The sequence below is a fragment of the Scleropages formosus genome, chromosome 16, assembly GCF_900964775.1.
Source record: "Scleropages formosus chromosome 16, fSclFor1.1, whole genome shotgun sequence".
Classification (NCBI taxonomy): Eukaryota; Metazoa; Chordata; class Actinopteri; order Osteoglossiformes; family Osteoglossidae; genus Scleropages; species Scleropages formosus.
The window spans coordinates 23,263,078-23,284,376 of NC_041821.1; the positions used below are offsets into that span (position 1 = coordinate 23,263,078).

The 21,299-nt window shown below is 38.8% G+C and overlaps 1 protein-coding gene across 1 annotated transcript in view; it reads right to left on the bottom strand.

The window, feature by feature from the left end:
- The window catches only part of sorcs1 (sortilin-related VPS10 domain containing receptor 1), a 167,158-nt gene extending 149,572 nt beyond the window's left edge, over positions 1-17,586 (bottom strand). The window contains exon 1 of the mRNA XM_018751120.2: positions 16,664-17,586. Within this exon, the coding sequence (XP_018606636.1) occupies positions 16,664-17,449 (786 nt within the window). The 5' untranslated portion in view covers positions 17,450-17,586. The remainder of the gene's footprint in view (positions 1-16,663) is intronic.
- Between the last annotated feature and the right edge of the window lie 3,713 nt (positions 17,587-21,299).

Genomic DNA, 21,299 nt, shown 5'->3' on the forward strand with positions numbered 1-21,299 from the left:
TTTTTTTTTTTTTTTTTTTTGCGCAAGAATGAAATGTGTCATGCCTACCAATTTTACAGGCTTAATATCTCAACAGGGAGGAAGTACTGTCACATCCAGTGATGCTCCTGTTCCTCTGACGCATATGCCTAACCTAATTCAGTCAAAATCTGATGGGGGAGAGACACGTACACACAGAATAACTAACGTGTAAAGCAAATATTATTCAGTTCTAGGGAAATGGCCAATGAATGTGAGATAAGTTAGCTGTCCCCAAGCTGAAGCTCTCTGTCATTATTCTCTTCTTAAAAGTGTAACGTCATCAATCTTGTGGTACTACTTCAATTTACTCAGTCCAACTGAGCATACCTAAGTCTGCTCAGAGTTGAAACAAACATCTTGTATTATTCTATGTTATGCCACCTACCACTGCAGATGATTTTATTTCCTTAACACATTAAGTGTTGTAAGGTTTTTCTATTATATACTGTATACTATGTGACCTGCAGTAGAAAAGCCTCCATTTATAACACTTTTGATAAGTGCTGATGTATACAAGATGCTAGTTAAGAGCAATTTCAAAAATCAGATTAGGTTTGAAATCACACATCTTTTGTTATACAATTATTTCTGATATATTAGATAAGATTTTTTAGGCTGTGCCCTAGGTGTTAGAGTCTGCCACACATAACCAATATTTATGAAGACAAATCAAATGAGTTAGATCTGTTATGCTTAATTTTTTTATTGTATATGTGCACTTCATGTCAATTCTACAATTACAATTCTTTTTATATATTATGTTGTTTGTTGATAAATATTTGGACGAATACATAGCACGTGATGCTCTCTCCAGACTGACATCATCAGCATTATAACAATTTACTTTCTAATGCGATTTCCAGGGGCTTGGATAACATTGTTGTATCAGCAAAGCTGCATCAAAGATGCACCAATGAAGGAGCCAGAGTATCAGATACTGAGCCCCAGATAAATTTAATATGTAAAAATGACATCTCAACACTGCTTTAAAGTTGTAATTTGTAATTTTCTAACATATACCAATACTGAACTGGAAACCAGGGAGGACATAATAAAGCATTTCAAGTGTAACTAATAAAGAATATGATTAGTCAAAGTGTTTCCTCACAGTATGTAGAGAATTACATGATTACATGTCCCATAAAAAGAGCAAGTTAAACTGGTCCTGCAGAGTATAGTGTCCACTTTGTTAAGACTGTGCACCACTGGAGTTTTATATATATTATTCTACATGAGCCCTATAGGGATTGCCATTATTCTTGTATAAATTATTAAAGTATACTGATTACTTGGTTTAAACAATGCAACTTGGGGTTCACTTATTTTTGCACCTGTATTATGCCCATTTTTCTACTATAAGCATGATTTCTCCTAAAGCAACATATGGAATTGGTCATTACGTACCTATTATGTCAGATGAGAAAGACTGATGCTCATTAAATAATCATTTTGTGTAAAAACTAAAGGAGACAAGTGTTTTGCATACTTTCAAGCAGCACTGTATTCACACATGCAGGCACACACACACACACACACACACACACACACACACACCTTCTGAACCACTTGTCCCATATGGGGTTGTGAGGAACTGGAGCCCACCTGGCAACTCAGGGCGTAAGGGGAGGGGACACACCCAGGACGGGACACCAGTCTGCCACAAGGCACCCCAAGCAGGACTCAAACCCCCGACCCACCCGAGAGAAGGACCTGGTCCAACCCACTGAGCCACCACACCCCCACAGGTGGACAACACTTTTATTGAAAATATCTCCTGCAGTTCTGATTATTGATGAACATTATTTATTTGCATGTATGAATGGTTGTATCTTTGTTAATTTTTCGTAGTTTAACCATAGTTTTCTGTTTGTTTGTTTTCTTCTAAGAACAAAATTTAGTTTTGCCCCTCCTACCCCAAAACAATCCAAAAAGATATTTGGGCCTGACAATTGAAATGTATCAAGTAGTATAGCATAGTCAATCCCACTTACATTTCTTGAATTAGGATCTGAAATGAAACAATTCCAAATAATTTCATGAATGCTATTTAAACCCTTTACTTGCCCCATTATTTCTGCATGTTTAAAAATAACATTAATTATCATTAATCAAATAAGTCAAAAATAGAACTAATTACAGTGTTTTTGCTGACAACTCAGTATATGAATAAAAATTATACATGTATTAATTTTAACATAATAGAATAAGAAAGTCCCAAAAATTAATTCAATTAAGTTCAAAGATGGGAAAGATTTTCATATTCATGTGCATCAGGATTTTCGCAGAAATATATTTGCTGATGGTTTATACCAGTATGAAAAGTAATTTGGTCAACAAAGTAAAACACATACAGCAGACAACTTTGCAACAGTCACCCATCCAGAAAGAGAGAAATACAATGCAGATATTGCTTATTTTTCACTGGCTGATTAACTGCAAAGCATAATTAACATATTGCCATCTATTCCTGTCTTATTTCTAACAGCATAGAATGCAACATTAATATTTATTAAAAACTCAAAACTACTTTCCTACCATTGCTAACATGATCTATTTGGCTGAAAAATGTAAACACTGATGTGTTTTTATCATTAGAGCTTGTATGAAAATTTATTAGACTGTCACTCTGTGCACATCATACTTACTTTCCAGATTACTAATTACTTTAAAATTAAAAATTTATTTTTCACTCCATAGTTTTGAATCATATTTTTTTCTATTTCCTTAAGAGCACCTAATAATTTTGCATATTTTAACTCATCTGTTGTATTTCTAGCTCACATTGAGCTTTGTAATTCAGTTATATTCTCCAATCTCCATAGACAGACTCGGCATGGTACTGCAGTGGGTAGCACTGCTGCCTCCCAGTACCTGATCTGTTTGGGCATAGGTTTGAATCTAGCTTAGTCTGCTTGGAGTTTGCATGTTCTCACTGTATCTGTATGGGTTTCCTCCATGTGCTCCACTTTCCTCCCACATCCAAAAACGTGCTTCTGCCTAACCTAGTGCCCATTGATTCCAGGATAAGCTCCGAACTGCTGCAACTCCGACAAGGACCAGCTGTTTAATAAAATTGAGTGTGGATGTAGCAAAGTGCAACCATTTGAATCTGAGACTTCCAGCAAGACCTTTTGAAATGAAGTAAAAATATTTAAAATGGCATAAATTGTGAGTATGAAGAAATATTCAGAACACAGCAGTTTCTCAAAAATGAACTATTATTTGCAAACAAACAAACATGAAAATGCTAGTCTTGCTTGGCTAGAAGAATTAACTGTAAAGAAACACTACCAGACCTCCACCAGACTATATCACTACAAAGAAAATTGTCTTTCCTGTGAAGACAAAAACATGATGTTGACTGCACATCTGAAGCTCTGATCACTCTTAACACTGGCCTTACTAACTGTTTAATAAAATTGCTTATGACACAAACATATTTAAATAATTGGATCATCGGTTAGCAGGTTTAATGGTATAAAGAACAAGATACACAGAATTACATAGCATTGTGATGTACGATTTCAAAAGTTTTCATCTGCCAACTGACTACAGGTCCCTGAACAATATGATAGTAAATTATTAGCAATTTGGCTCAGGTTGAAACTAACAACTCTTTCTTTTGTTCCATCCTTTAAGACACACTAGATGGCAGTTTAAGACCAGAGCACTTTCCCCTCTGCTATGGTCATAAATTACTCAATTGACATAAATGGAAGGGCTGCTGTATGCATGACTCGGCAACATGCTAGCGTAACTGCTAGGTTATTGGTAACTGCTCAGTCTTTCTACAGTAAAAAGATACTCAAACTGGGAGCTTGTCTTGGTGATTTCATGAAGGATGTTGCTGAATAGACAGAAGTCTTAAGGGATCTTTCTATGTATTTGAAAAAATACATGCTTACGTTAAAGACAATTTGGCATATTCTACTTGACATCGAGAGAATGCATTCGAGCTAATGCCAAAACAAATAGCTGCAAAGTTTGAGTGTGTGTGTTTGTGTGTGTGTGTGTGTGTGTGTGTGTGTGTGTGTGTGTGAGATGGGGGGGGTCCTTGTGTGTATCTAAATTGATCATACAAAACTGCAAAAAATTGTTCAAAAAGTGCATCTTTCTTCTGTACTCCAGTGTTTCTTTGTTTGTACAAAGAGATATGAAGGCTGTAATACATGGAGACAGTACTCAATTGGGCATGACCAGCACACTTTTTATCTAGTCTTGGCTGATTTCTTTTCACTACACGTCAGTGAAGGCAGAATTCACTGTGCTAGCTCTTTTATTAGTCCCCGCTAAGCTCTCTGGAGTATCCTGCAGTTGAGTGGATGAATTAATTATACCTGATCCTAGCACCCAATTGCAACACCTGAAATACTAATGAGCTCTGACTGTTGTACTCAAACACTTGCCCAATCTATCATTCCACCACCTACATTTCCGTTCCAGAACTGTTCTTCATGCAGATTACACCAAAGAACAAAAGTTAGTGCAACCCTTCTGCGTGCCACAAAATTAATATGCAACAGCATGCCCTCACATGCATGAAAATGACAGAGAGAAGGATAACCATAATTACCTAATGTTATTTCACTGTAACAAATGCCAAATACCACATTTGCAGGCAAAAATAAACATTTATAGATAGCTCAAAGCATTGGGAACTTTCAGATCAAAACGTCTGCTAAAGTCATCATTGTCGTTTACTGATATTAAGAGGATTGACATTAATGTATTTAGAGATGAACAGATGTGGCAGGTATGTCCAGATGTCTTCATCCATCTATCGTATGTCTCTCAGTGCTGTTCCATGCAGATGGTTCTTGCCAAGCAAAGTTGCTTGCAGCACATCAGTGTTTGCATGTTAAATGAACACTTCTGGAAATAAACTGGCTAAATGCACTCATAAAAAGCAACATCGAGTCGATTTCCAGAACTGCTTGTCCCATACGGGGTCACGGGGAACCGGAGCCTACCCGGTAACACAGGGCGCAAGGCCAGAGGGGGAGGGGACACACCCAGGACGGGACGCCAGTCCGTTGCAAGGCACCCCAAGCGGGACTCAAACCCCAGACCCACCGGACAGCAGGACCGTGGTCTAACCCACTGCGCCACCGCACCCCTTAAAAAAGCAATATGTTTAAGGGATATCAGGCTGAACTCCACTCTCCACCCCCCCCCCCCCCCCCCCCCAAAAAAAAAAAGCAATGTGAAAACATAGTAAAAACAAAAAATTCAAGAGCAACATCAAAACACCTACCTCAAAGATTTTTTACATCACCATCTTTCACCCCACATATGTATTACCATATGTACTGCCTACTAGATATGTGGGAAAAAAAAAAAAAAAAACATATTTGGACATGATTTCATTAACATAGTAATTCACACCTGCCTTTGATTTGCCTGCCTCAGCTAGGAGGGGTCCCTTCCCCTTTTCGTTTGATGTTGCTTTCCAGAGACTTTTTCATAAATCCTCATTTAATATTAATACCACTTTACCTCGATCTGTTAATAGACTCAGTTTCACCTGACTTGAATTAAAATACAGAGGCAAGAAACAGGCCTTTCAGCAACAATGCACTTTCATCAGAATGATTTATTGTCTTTATTTAGTTCAAATATCACAAGGTACATGGCTTTTTGTATTACTCTCTCAAAAATCTCTCTAAAGGCAAAAATATTCTAGTTACTTATTTACCCACTTATAGCTTTAATTATTTTTTTGCTCGAATGCTTTAAGTCTTGTACTAGGAAATGTGGAGGTTTCATAAGGTGACACATAAGTGTGGCCAGGATTCTTGTAATAATGTTTCAGAGAAAAGAAACTGCTGAATACAGCTACCCTACAAATGGTTTTCACATAGTAGATAGAAATAAAGTTATATTTTAGGTGAAATACTGAGTTTAATAGTGATAAAATGTAATTAATTTCATTGTCAAAGGAAGACAGTATTGGCATACATTTTACATACAGCCACTAAAGACTTGAGCTTCGAAAAATATTAAATATTAACATAATTTTCTTTTGGGTGTGCTGTGGGTATGTGTGAGTATTCCTTGCAGTTCCAGGACAAGTCATGTATTATTTGTCATATTTAGATTCCCAGTTTGAACAGGGATGCCATTTTCTTTCCCATTATTGTGGAAAATAGTACATTGAGAAGAAGCATGTACGAACTATCCATCAAATTTAACATTTAACTGCATTTGTTACATCTTTGCATAGAAGCACCATGATGGATCCTGAGATAATATGTCCCTCTAGAAGTTCAAAGTACATAAGCTCAGCTGGTTGCTGCAAGTATTCTGCATGTAGCATCACTTACACGGTACATCTGAAAATCTGAAGAACAAAGTCCAAAAAGGGTACTTCTCATGACTAATGTCCCCACTCATATGGTTAAACAGGAAAAAAAAAAACACACACACACACACACAGAGCTTATTTATTTTGAAACTCTAAAGTGATATTTCTGAGATGTCATTTCATTTTCTGCCTAAGTGAGACAATCAGTTTCAGCGAGGCCTCAGATGCGTCACATTTGCTGAGATGATAGGTACACAGTCACGCTATTCGCTGTAAATTGACGGCGGTGCTGAAGACACACCGCTGGCTTATTTCTGGTGGCACTGGTAGCCCACTGCTTCAGCGCTATCGCTGACCTGCTCAATTAACTTCAGCAGTATCTCATCTCTCCCCTCCATCCGTGCCGTTTTCAATGGAAAATGACATTTTTATCTGCACTTTCAGCCATATTCCTAAGGGTTACAGATGACTCTGGATTCAATTTGTAAAACAGAAATGCCAGCACAATGCCCACCCTGATCAGTAGTTAGATGGAACCCCCCCAAGCCCCAGCCCTCTGCCAAAATAGACCTCTAGCTGTCCTTCAATAGTCCTAACAATCCACCTTGTCTATCTGAATTGGGCAAAGAAAAGGAGTTAAGGGAAACAAACTGATGCGTATACAGCTCTGCACAGCATCCTATCTTCAATCCAAAGGCTGACAGCAGACAGCTGGGTTCTGTGTCTTACTAACAGATTTCCTTTAGATCTCACATGCTGGATTTCTTTACACCTTCTTCTCAGCGTTGCATCTATTCCAGAAGGCAGGAACTGGATGAACTCTCACATCATTTGATATCTATTGTAGCTGACCCACACATAATACCATAGAGAATTACTCAAGAATGTCAACTATGAAAACACACACACACACACACACACATTTTCTGAACCACTTGTCCCATACGGGGTCGCGGGAAACCGGAGCCTACCCGGCAACACAGGGCATAAGGCCAGAGAGGGAGGGGACACACCCAGGACAGGACGCCAGTCCATCACAAGGCACCCCAAGCAGGACTTGAACCCCAGACCCACTGAAGAGAAGGACCTGGTCCAACCCACTGCACCATCGCACCCCCAGTAACAGGAAGTATCATAACATTATTAGTATGACTATTATTTTTTTTTTTTAATTTTGATGTATTTGTTTTTAATGTAACTTGCCAGTGTTTCAGGAAAAAAGTAAGATAAATATGAACTGTAAGCATGACAAATGAAATGACAAATTTTTTGTTTAGTTCCAAATCAGCAGTGTTAAATCAGTTCTTGGAGAGTTTATATATCCCACGTATGTTCACAGTTAACCCCTCCAGACTGCTGTTTAACTCTCTCAGAGCTGATTCAACATTGCTGATTTTACTGTACAAGCAGATGTTGAATAGCCAGCCTGTTTGGCATCAGCAGCAGCCCAGCCACAAAGGTGCTATCTTCCCACATATGCACTGTTTGCCCCCTGGGCATGTTAACGCTGTGTCGGCAACAGGGTAACGCCTGCAAGTCTTAAAGTGGCAGTGGCACACTCAAGGGACATGGGGCACCAGCAAATAGGTGGCTCATTTAGTGACTTCCAGCTCAGGCCACAAAATGGGTTCCCTCTAAATCCACCCAAAATAAATGCCCACTGATTACAAAATCCATTACACATTAGTACTGCAAATTAGTACTGAGTTCGTTTTGCAAGGCAAGCAGTTGAGGGCCAGTAATTGTGTTGGATGTGGATAGAATTCATTACATATATAACTAAATGCTAGTGTGGTGCATGCAAATTATATGGATAGTACCCTTACTGAAAGTGGTCAATAAGAAAAGGGGAGAGGGATGTCCTCATAGCTGCTGCTCCATATTTACATTCATTTATTTAGCAGACACTTTTCTTTAAAGCAGCTTCCAATGAACTCTACATAGTGTTAGCAGTTCACACACCTTATTCACCAAGGTGACTTACACTGCTGGATACACTACTTACAATGGGTCACTCATTCGTACATCAGTGGAACACACTCTCTCTGTCACTCACACACTATGAGTGAACCTGAACAGCATGTGTTTGGAGAGTGGGAGGAAACCAGAGCACCCAGGGGAAACCCACACAGACACAGGAAGAACATGCAAACTCCACACAGACTGAGCAAGGAATCAAACTCACATCCTCTCACACCACCAAGGCACCATGCAACAGAAGCGCTATTCGCTGTGCCACTGTGCTGCCAGGCTCAGCTCCATATACTCGAAGAGGAGTTCTGTGGAACCTTCAAATGGAAGACGTGTACAGGACACTGTTCGCGGAGTTAACCAAAGCTTTTCCAACCTATTCATTAAAAAAAAGAGCAGGTAGAGTGGACAATCTCAGTAAAGCCATCTGCTTCCACCAGCACTTCAGCATAAATGCTGATCCTGCACTCCGAGTCTACAGGATTGCATGGGCAAAGTGAAAAATGGCCACTTCCGTCTGCACACATACCGTAGGTGGCTGAGTGCCCACTTTCAATTGGCTTGGCGGCATCTCCTTGGACGTGGGGTAAGTGAGGCCTTGCAAAACCATAAGGGATGGGATATTTTGCTTCTTTACGAAACACAGAATGGTTTTTAAGGTTGAGGTGCAGTTTCTGTAACCCTGCAGATGAGAATGGCAAAGTCGTTGGGGCAGGGGCTAAACAAACCTGCAATCTTTACACACAAAACCTCACTTCTTTGACTGTGTATGAATTACATGATGTCGTACAGAGCGGAATACAGTTTGTCACCTCTTTATCAATATAATTTGGGGAGGGAGTTGATTTGTTAATGGAGAAGTCTGTAAGTCAAATGTAAGCCAAATGAAAGTGTCTGCTAAACTCTTTCTCTCTCTGTCTCTCTCTTTTTCTAAGCCGGGGTGACTTGTGCACACGTCTGGGCATTTTGAGTCCCCTGCCAGGAGTTATTTATGACAGGGTGTAAATAGGAAAGCACAATAAAGATCTGTGCCTACAGCTAAACTAGGGTGTTTGTGCTCATCTGCAGCTTCAGGATCCCTTTTTACCCTACACATGCAATGAAATTTACTAACACCCAATTCAAGCAAAATAATAAGAAATCAAATAATAAATATAATACATGGAAAAAAACATATGGTTTTCTGTTATTTATCTTAAAGTGCAGACAAAACTGCACATCAACTTGGAGCTGGAGGTATTACATGGAGGTAGAGGATGACAGAGACAGCGCTTAACTGCCGGCTCAGAACTTCTTGATGGAAAGCCTACAGTTTGTTCACCAGCTCTTTGTCTCTCCATTCTTATAAAAATCACAAGGCACTGCTTATTATTCATGATTGCTCTCTCTCTCTCTGCACATTTCATGACACTTTGGCAAGCTATTCAAATTGTTTGCCTGCTGTCTTTATTGAAAAAAAAAAGTTTAAAGAAATTGTTTGTTGGAACAAATTTGAATTAAATTCTGTGTATGTAATGAAATTTCTTAAAACAATGTTAAATAACTATTAAAAAGACTAAAAATTTGATGCACACATTTTTATCTTCTATAATTTGCAAACACCATAGTATTTCAACCACAATCTAGGTGCTCTGTGATAGCCGTGCTACCTGCAATGATACCTTTCTTCCCTGACCTTGGCACCTGTCATGGTCCCATGAGTTTTTATGCTCTCCAGTGTTTGCAAGGGTTATATCCAGGTTATTGAGTGACCTGCCATAGCCTAAAGACACATTTTAGATGAACAGGTGATCTCCAGTGTGCTTAGTATTTTTTGACTCAAGCACTGTGTGACTGCCTTGCAAATAGCCAGGCATCCACTTTCAGGTCTTGAGCCACTGTGCCTCCACAGACATGCTCCAGACCACCACAGCCCTGTATGGGGTAAATGTTTCTGAAAATGGATGGATGGATGGAAAATATTGCCTGTTTTAAACTTATATTCTTCATGTGATGTGTTGTAAAGTCTTATGATGTCCTATATCGATGCATAGCGAGAAAAATATCCCTTTTGCCGAAGGCAAGGAAATAGATGGAAATACATTTGTAATAAGTAGTATTACATCCTGCTTCTATCACTGTTGAGTCCTTCTTCAAAATGTGTATTTATCTTTGCTGTGAAGGTCAACATGTCCTCCGGTGGCTACATCTACCAACACTAACAGCCAGGGATGGTACTGACAAGCTGACAGCAATTTCAGTAAACGAGAAGAGAAAACTATTCCAAATGTCTTATTATCTCAATTACGAATTATCCAACACATAGTTAAGAATTATTATCCACAAAAAAACATGCCTGTGAGAAAACCTAGTGTTGTTAGAATTTAGTCCCGGAGAGAGGTAATTCATTCACAATGGGAAGCCAGTTACTCTGAAATTTCATACAATTCTGCAGCAACAGAATACTGGGTACAGCTATATCACAGATTATATTCAATATGGCCCTACCTGAAGCGGACAAAATGGGCAACCTTTTTTACATGACATCTGTAGACAATTCAGAATGCAGGTCCTTCTTGAATTTTGGCAAGTCATTTATTCTTTCACAGCTGGAACGTTATACTCTGTATGGAAAAAATGCAAAGGCTAGCAATGCTTATATGAAACATATTCATTTACATTTACATTTACATTTATTCATTTAGCAGATGCTTTTGTCCAAAGTGACGTATATCTCAGCAAAAGTACAATTTATGCATTACATTAAGAGAAGAAGACATAGCTGCAGACATGAAAGTCTCAAGCAAACCCAGTTTGTTACCTACTACTTGCTGTACCGGGGTTCATCGATCCAGTGGTATCATTCAAATATATGTATCAGTTTGAAGAATATTGACTTTCTAAGTTTCAATAACAAATGTTTAATTAAGTGTATTCCTGCAATAACACTCCGTGAAGCCCTCATAAAAGGCCCAAAGGGGCATTGCCTTGCTTCCACCAGGTCGGGCACCCACATCTATGGCTCAACTTTTAGACCTTAAATAATCTTGGCCATTGTTGTGAGCTGGTAGGGTCAAATAGCAATCCCCAAAAAAGGTAAGTGACTTTTTGCAGAAAATAGGTTAGTTCAGTGTATAAGTGACATTAAAATCATTACTCTGTTAAACTAACCATTCAAGCCATTAATTATTTTCATGGCATTTCTGTGATTAATGAGAATACTACAGATGTTTGTAAACTGTATGCTGTGGCTTGCATTCCTTGTGTTGACTGAACCATCAAATACTTATATGCTGATGCCATTACCTAGCTAGCAAATGTATTTTTAAAGGCATCAGTTATAATTTTAAGATGGAGTGAGATTGTCCCTAGGTATCATCTTTATTGTGGGGGTGCGGTGGCGCAGTGGGTTGGACCACAGTCCTGCTCTCCGGTGGGTCTGGGGTTTGAGTCCCGCTTGGGGTGCCTTGCGATGGACTGGCGTCCCGTCCTGGGTGTGTCCCCTCCCCCTCCGGCCTTACGCCCTGTGTTACCGGGTAGGCTCTGGTTCCCCGTGACCCCGTATGGGACAAGCGGTTCTGAAAATGTGTGTGTGTGTGTGTGTATCATCTTTATTTTATAGCCTTGAATCCTTAGGAACTGATGAATTTTAGTGATTTTCATTTGCAACAGATCTCATTAAATAATAGCAATGTGTGCGCTGAAAATAATATAACTCCTAATACAAGCAACATGATCACTCACTAGACTGCTATGCTAATCCACCTCTGATCATGATTCCAGCACAAGAGATCCAAAATAAAAGTCTGAGCGTTGTCAGTTCTGTCTCTGTTGGAGAATGATCTCCCGTTGCCTCTCAGAAGTGCTGAATCCCTATCCATATCCAAGAGGGGTTTCAATACATTTCTCTTCTGGACACACTTTTCTCCTGCTCTCTTATCTACTCTGTAAACTTACACTGCATTGTATGTTAAAAATGTACTCTGGACAATATCAATATGCAGCCACTTGTCTAATGTATGCTAGTTAAATGGTATTGGAATAACAGTCTCTACTTCGAAAATGTCAGAATCTGCATCTCTTCATCTGGTGGTGAAATGCAGTTTTTCGTGACTTTGCTGTCTGAAGAGTGACTGCTAAACAGAGAAACATAAATAATTTTAAAAATACGGAAAGGATTAAATTAAACAGCACTGTATTAAACTTATCTGACATATGAGAGTCCCTTTTTTGCATGGATGTTTGCTAAATACAGGCCAGCTGTACTTAGACAAACCCTTTTTCACCTGTTTAGTTAAAAAAGAAAAAGCAAAACATACGGTTTGGCCACCCTAAAACCCAAATCCTGAAAAAGGGCCAAACAAAGGGTCTTAATGTCTAATGGGTTGCTCACGTCTTTCAAGAAAAAAAAAAAAAAAAAAACTCATTTTCATTTTTAATTGAATACTGTAAATGTATCTATTTTTTATTTTATTTCATTGCTGATATTTTGGGTAGGAAAACGACTGACTGTAGTCCATCCATTACACTACCGACTGAGAAAGAAAAATTAGCTAAGTAAACCTTCTCAGAACAAAAAATGTCCAGACACCATGAATTGTCCTATTTTTAACAATGATTGCACAACACAAGATTTATCTTAAGTGTTGCACTAAAAAGTCAGCTCTCCACAATACTACCCTTAAATAATTTCTATATTAAAGTTGGTAACATTTAAATCTGAAAGTACCTTTGTACTACAAATATTAAATAAATCCATCATTATGCTTTGAATCTCAGCATTCTGTCTATATGTCAGTATAACATTGGTTTAAGATTATTATTTTAAAATATCAAAAGAGAAATGTTTTCCAGTAGAACAGTTAGGCTTCTTACCAATGTACTGAAACACAAATGAAAAAATGAAAAAGGGGGCTCGGCTGAACAAAGAAAAAACACATTTATATTAATTTCTTCTATTCTCAGTGGCTAAAAATGCACAGATTTCAGTTCTGCCCAGAAGTGAGCAAATTAAATCCATAATTCATAGATAGAGTTTCACAATCAGCTGCATGCATATGTAAATAAGACACACATTACTACATAATTCTGCAGTTTGAAATAGAAAACCAAAACTAGGCAATAGCATATATAGTTTTACTGCAAATATAGTGAAACCTGTACAAATATGCTAGGAGTCAACCCCTCATATTTCATACCAGAACTATATGCCAATAAAGAGTATAACAGCATTTCACTGCAATTCCCAGCAGTTTCCCCAGCTTCGATATTCTGTCTGTTGCCATTTGTTTGAAACTATTCAGACATGTCCATAAAGGAAGACAAAAGATAACCATTCTATTAAGGTTCTACATTTTGTAATCCAGATTGTTTAAATTCATGTTGCATCAAATAGGAAAATATACCAAGTGAAAAAATAACCTGAAAAGGAAAATAGCCAACATAACAATTATGCTTTTAAGCACACTGACATAGAACAGTACTTTTATGCCAGCACTTGGAATATATTAAAAACTATAAATAATTAAATTAAGTTTATGGGGTACACACTCTCAGCTTAATGAAGCCCCTGAGAAGAAATAATGGACAATAATTTTCACCCTTTTAACACAATAAAACGGAGCTCAAATAATTTCAAGTTCTTTTTAAAGAATACTTTTTCCACAATTATGCTGATGGTTTTGATAAACAGTGTGTGAGAACAGGTCCTATGTTAATGCACAATGTCATCTAAGTGTTACAAAATGCAATCTAAATAAACAATTATAAGCCTTAGCATGTGCACATGCACAGATTCTTTCAAGTCATCTATGAAGACTGCAGGACATGACATTTTGTAAAGGATTAATATTGATTGTGCAGATCCATTCAAAAACAGTTCTGTGCTAATTGTTTTCAAATAACACCATAACTATAACCATGCATTTTGATTGACTTTGTCAAAAGTGCAATATGAAATTAAGGAAATTACAATGTTTCAATCTGATTAACTGAGAAAAATGGTATTGACCCAGGAGGACAAGTAAGGAAGTCACCTGTAAAAAGATAATAGAGCTTACAGTCAGGAAAAAAAAAAATGGATTGCTTGTTTCACAGAGGATAGCTGTAACCAAAACACGATCATTTTAAACTCCAGAATATGAAAGCCATTACATTAGTGCACAAAAATGTGGATTAAATTAGTCTTAGCTGTACTGATAATATTTGCTATATATGTTATATAACTACTGATAAGTATTTTAGGAATCTAGTTTGTCATTCACCAATTACAACCCTCTTTGACAAATTTTCCTTTATAGCTTTGAAAATATTAGTAATTTATAGGTAAAGATGGATATAACATGACATGCACTTCAGTATCCACTCACAACACTGAGTAGGCAGACATTGAAATACATGCCAGCTAATTATGCAAATGTATTACTCTCAATAACTGTCACTTACTGTGCAATTTAACTGTTACAATGCAAACAATGTTATGAACTCCTATGCAGACGGTAAACAAGATGAAGTTTTAAAACATATCTAGCAATTGTATTTCTGACCTTTGAAAAAAGCTCCCTATCCACAAACTATGTAGGCTATCGATCATGTAATAAATTAGCAATACTTTTTTAACAGCTTTGGCTAAGTGCCACCTTGGTTTATAAGTATGAGTATTTAAAAAGTTTAATTTAAATAACTACTTCAGATGTGATCTGAAAACAAAGTAAACAACTACCAATAGTTACCTGAATATGTGGGTAGTCTTACTGTGAAAAAAAAAAAAAATGTATATATATATAATATATATTTGCATTTAGTCAAAAATCATGGCAATATTTTACCAAAAAAATATTTAAGTGGTACATTTTGTGTACGAAACTGCATCGTGTAAACACACAAATCCTAACATTTACAAAATAATACTAAAATGTGGTTTTATTTGTGGCATCTAGTGCATTTGTTGTGTTCACTTGTGCTCCAATGCATTAAAAACTTTCTACACCTCGTTGTATGTGTGCACACTGAATAAAATTCACACACCTCATAAACAAGTGTGTAAACTTCACAAGTCTGGTCTGTGTTGCTATTGCAGGAACTCTGCATTTTTAATGTAGGTTCTATTTTTGAACACTGACAACTTTTGTTCCTGTGTCATGACAAAGAGAGAGGATGTCTGACTATTACAAAGTGATAACGTCTAAGAGATTGAGACATTCTGTGTAAAGCACTGCACTATGCTATGAATGTTTTGAGCACTTTTTTCAATACATTCCTGAAGAACAGACCATGGTATCTGAGAATGATATATGCAGGCTCTTTGGCAGCCTTACAAAGCATGCATGCAATTATAGCGTAAAAATGCAATTGTCAAGACTTCTTAAGAAAGCCAGACAAAAACTGGAAAAATCTGCAGAAGAGAAAACTGTCACAACAGAAGTAACCAAACTGTATAAATAACAAGGTGTTGTAAAATGAGGATTTGGTTTTTAGGGCAGCCAGTTTATGAGGGTACCAGTTAGTTTTACACATGACTGTATCCATAAGGCTGTGCCATATTTAATCCATTCAACAGACATTTACGTTTTTATACTTAAACTGCCCTTTCATTGGGAGTATAAGAAGTGCCTCTTCAGATATCAGGGTTAGGGTGTGAGGATGATGCAAAACGAACACATTTCGCTAAACAAATCAGTGTCAAGTTCTACGGATAAAAAGGTTCAAGCTGCTCCAAATGTTTCCCAATAAAAACATTTTTGATCTCAGGAAAACATCATTACCATTTTCATGAGATTTATATTTAATCTTTGCAATCATTCACATTTAATGTAGGTAGATGTAGCCAAAACAAGTTATTAAAGCACAAAACATAATAATGACAAAGCTAGAAAGGCATCAGACGTCAAATCTGACAGTTCCCTGGGATGATGAGTGAAGCCTGTTATGAAAAACACGGATTTTGGACTTTGTTACAATGACACCACTTTCTCCAGAATAACAATTTAAATCACGAAGCAGTTATCAAACTGCTACACTGTTATGTTTTTCTTTATAAATCCTGACAAGCTATTTTAAATCACAGTGAGCCTAAGGACGGTAAATGTATCGACAAAGACGTAAAAGCATTCAGGCGCCACAATGAACAGTACTGGACGGATATCGCCGTGTTACAAACTACGACTGGGCATCATTGCTGAGGCGCGCGCGCGCACGCACACACACACGCGCGCGCGTGCACGCACACAGAGAGACTGCTCGAAATGGTTAATGTGGGAACACATGATAACGCTGATGCTGAAAATACCACGTAGTCCCGGCGTAAATGACTTTTAGGTGCTTCTTTCACCCACGCCACGGCTCCCTCTGTGAATCCCCACACGCGAGTGGAACAATAGCCGCACTTACGCTGCTGTTCTGCCCCGACCAGTGCACCATGGCTTGGTTGTGGGTAGAATCCCCGGTCAGAGCGAAAGTGGAGCTGGTAAGTTTGAGCTCGTCCTGTCGGTAGGCGCCCATCCTCCTGTCCTCGCCGGTCCACCTGGAGTCGGACCCGGACCCGGGCAGCCTATGTCCGGCCAGCGAGGCGCTGCGCTCCCGGCGATGCACAAGTGACAGAGGTCCTTTCTCCGGGGCTTCGTGTGGTGAAGCCCCGCGGCCACTTTCTTCTCCCCGGCGTCTCCGGTCGCTCCTGCGAATCTGCTGGTGGTACCGATCACCCATTTTAGCCTGTCTCACTGCTGTAGGCACGGTCGCACCTTTTTCGCCACCGTTTTCTTCTTCATATTTCGTTCTGAGGCTGGAAACTTTCTCCTTCACCACAGCAAGGTTGGCTTTCTCCAGAGCATCCCGACCAGCCGTATCTCGTTTTCCTCTCAAAGCGCCCTTTCCTCCCGGATCCGAGCGGTGGTGGAACGGATCCCGCAGACCTTCAGGGTCCTCACTTTCATCACTTGCGGGATCGGAGCCCGTTGCCCCGTCTCCTCTCCTCACAAGTTCCCCTCCAGACCCTGTTGCAGATTCCAGCGTGTCCATCTTCAGCAGCTCCAGTAACTCTTTATTGTTAGCCTGGGGGTGACATGATCTGCAAGTTATATCTGTTTTTGTTATGATGAAAACAGAGCTCAAGATGAAAAGCTGGCACCATAAAGCGGTGATGTGCCGGAGTGGGCAGAAGCTGACCCCTCTCTCCATTACAGCTGGCGACAGAAAGATGGTGCGCGATCTTTAATCCCTTTCCCGCTTCTTTCCCCCTCTTTATTCGCAGCCTCGCAGCTGCTGGTTTCGCGTGCTGCTGAGGCCGGAGTGCGAGTCGCAAGTTGCGGGGTCGTTTGCAGTTGCCAGTGTTGTAAAAAGTGATTTTGGGCGAAGCGGTCCAAGTTGAAGGGTTTGATCACACGAAGCCCCACAAGGGGGAGGAGCTCCGCTGCATCCCATCCACGGGCGAGATAGGCGCGATATTTCCATGCTCCCGCGCTTTTATTTATGTATTATTATATGCATTAATTTATTTATTTACACCGCATTCATCTTTTGAATGTAATTAAATGAGCTGGCACCCATTTACTCGGTGGGTAGCGCTGTACGCTGAACCAGTGTCAGTTACTGCCCCTCTTTCCAAATTGCGTAATTTCACATCTAAGTGAAGCGCAGTGGGACCGTTAATTGTTTTCAATGGGGCGTATAGAATAAACTTTCGGCTGCTAGAACTCGCAGCAGCTCAGTGTATTGCTGTTTGTATTGCTTCCCATTGTCTAGTAATGCCTCAGTACTGTCCCTGCCGACTTCCTGAAAGTGATGGACATTTGATTTGTCAACTTGATATAATGCACGGTTCAGAATGACAAAGAATATCATCCTTTAAAATAAATAAATAAATAAATAAAAAATGGCTGAAAGAAGTTATATAGAAAAAAATGCTAAAACATAGGAATCATGAAATTTTAAGTCCTTTTTCAAATATCTCCTATCGACAGTAAAGTTTGGCAGAGAAAGCATTGTTCTTACGGAGAAAAAAGACATGTTCTGCACAGTATGCATGAATTCAACTCTCAGTAGCAGTGCGTTAAACAGTATGTTAATCATGTTTCGTTACGCATATAGATACTCATTTACTAACAACCAATTTACACCTATACTGTCTCTATTTTTCTATTTTAACTAGTCAGCGTTTTAAAATCCAAAAGTGCAGCACCTACTTTTTCGTATCCACTTTTATGCGTTTTGGAATCATATTAATATGATGGGACTATTTAATTATTTATTTACATAGACATAAGCCATGAATAAAAATGGTTTGGATCACGTTCTGCTCCCCAAAGACTGACTGTCTCTGGGCTTTAGAAATTAAGTTGTTTTGTTGGGTAACTTGATTAATATGGTACGTAACGTATGATGTGATGTCTTGCTAGTAGAAGCTTTTATTTCAGCTCCATTGGCTTCTGACATCCAGAGCAGTTATTCAGTTTTTCTACACATTCTTGAAGTGTTTCCGTCCTTCAAGAAACTGTTATTCATCGCCATGCTATACTGAATAATTTTTATTCAATATTTTAATAAAGTTTGCAAATGAACACAGTAAAAGCTGTTTAAGCTACACTTACTATGCATATACAGTTACACAGAGTGCAGAAATAAAGGAGGAAGACAAATAGATTACAAATATATTTTGGCTGTCACACTTCAGTAGTGTGGCACAATGTCAAATGCAAAAATGCTACATTTATTACACTAGCTGCCCCAAATCAAGAAATTTATTTGAATTTCCCTTTAGCGCTTTCTCTCATTGTTTCATTTTAACCCAGCACCATTTCATACTGGTTGCATAAGCACAATATCAGAAACTATATACTGTGCAGTTTGAGGAAACCCAAAAGCAGGAAGGAAAATCAGCCATCCAGAAATATAGCCCATTCTGAACATGTGACTCCTTTACAATTCAGCAGGTGAGTGCTGGAGCTCAATATTGTTGATCTTGAGCCTGAAAAACTGTGTAAAGTTATGTAATGATTTTAGAAGCTATGTGGGCTCTCAGAATTTGATGTCATGCAGGGTGTAGATGAAAAGACTAGAAAGCACCTTTTACATATGCATGAGAGCTCTTTATTAGACCGTAAGATAATTCGTAAACAGAAATGGTTCACATTTCATTCAATTTCTAGTAGGTTCAAAGAAATTTGGACACAGAACTATGTAATGCATAAATGGTTGTTTAATTTCTGTGAAACTGTTGATAGATATTCTAGATTTTTCTTCAATAAATCATTAACATCATCTGTGCATTAGCTGCCGTAAAACATATTCCATATTTTATATTCCCCAAGACTCGTTCCCTGAGACTTTACAATTTTTTTTTTCTTTAAAGATTAGTTATACATGAAGACAAAATGGTTACTGCAAGTTCTGTGAAACTGACAGCTACAGGTCAAGGAGGTCTTGTCAGTTATATAGGAAGCGATATGAAAATGCTCAGTTTATAGAAGTGATTCTCTTAAGTAACCTTACTACAGTAAACACAAGGGGAAATCAAATAGTTTGTTGGATATCGAAAGGGACAATGACCTTTGCCACACCACAATCTTTTATTGTTTTTTTTTTTTCAATATGCATTCTGCTATCTCCTTAAAAAACATCATTAGTGATACATAGACTCACTTGACTGAGGGCTGCTTTTGGGGCTGGAGAATGAGATGAGGTTTACAAGCAACCCTAAATAGTGCAAACATTGCTTCAGTTCAGGGCTCCGGATTGCAGCCTAAGATGGCAATAAAGTCTTGACTTCGGAAGGTAACTTTGATTTCGAGCCACCATCACAGAGACAACTCCGAGGTAAGATATTTTCCAGCTGCCAGAGGCTCCTAAGCAATCATCCTGTCGGAACTTAAAATTCCTTGAGGAAAATGGATGGAAGAAACTAACAAAAGAAATATGCCAAAGTATGGGGAATTCTTGGAGGGGAAAGTTCATCCCTTTTAAATTAGGCTTCTGGTGCTTTGCACAGGGGGGTGTGGTGGTGCTGCAGGTTTGGCCGGGTCCCGCTCACTGGTGGGTCTGGCGTTTGAATCCTGCTTGGGATGCCTTGTGATGGACTGGCGTCCCGTCCTGGGTGTGTCCCCTCCCCCTCCAGCCCTGCACCCTGTGTTGCTGGGTTAGGCTCCAGTTCACTGCGACCTCATTCGGGACAAGCGGTTTCGGACAGTGTGTGTGTGTGTGTGTGTGTGTGTGTGTGTGTGTGCATGTGTGCTTTGCAGGAAAGTCACTGTATAAGATCTACAGTGTGTTTGGTACCAGCCAGGCAGAGGAGGGAGGCTGTGAAAGTTGTTACTAAGGCTGTGGAAAGGACGTCTAGATGACTGTGGATCAGGAGAGGTGAGTCGTGGTTTCAAGGCACCGTTGCTTGGATGTGAGGATGTCTGATGTTGAAAGACTTGAAATGCATATTAATGCCAAGGTACATCACTGATGATGTGTCCAGGAACATTTTAAGATGAATGACATAAGTACAGAAATGACCTTCACAATTGCATGAAATACATGAAAGCAATGCTTTAGCCAGTTATAACGAAACAGGTGAACCGTAATTGTGTAATCAAGTAATAGTTGCTGCATGTAATAATTTCTGTTATGTATGACCAATCTAAACTATTGTACTGTATGCAACAAAATTATGTATTGTATATGTTTTTGTTTTCATAAATGTCCATCCTGAAGTTCCAAACAAGTTATACAGTGAAAAAAGTTGACTACATGTAGGAAACCTAGATAGTTTTTTATCGAGTAAACTGGGCAGAAGAATGAAAACAAAGCAACACACAAGTGCCCTACATCTTTGCAAACTGTAGCAGAGTAATTGAGGAGACAGGTTGGCTCATTTCTTGGTCACATTTGCTGAATGCCTAATGAAAAAATATATACTGTATATGCTGCAAGAGTACTCAACATTTTGCCTTGCACTGTATGTTTTTTTTTTTTTTAGTTTAATCTTCCACTACTGTTCAGTAACCTTGCTTTGTAATAAGAGTCTTCAGCAATGATTCATTTGCAA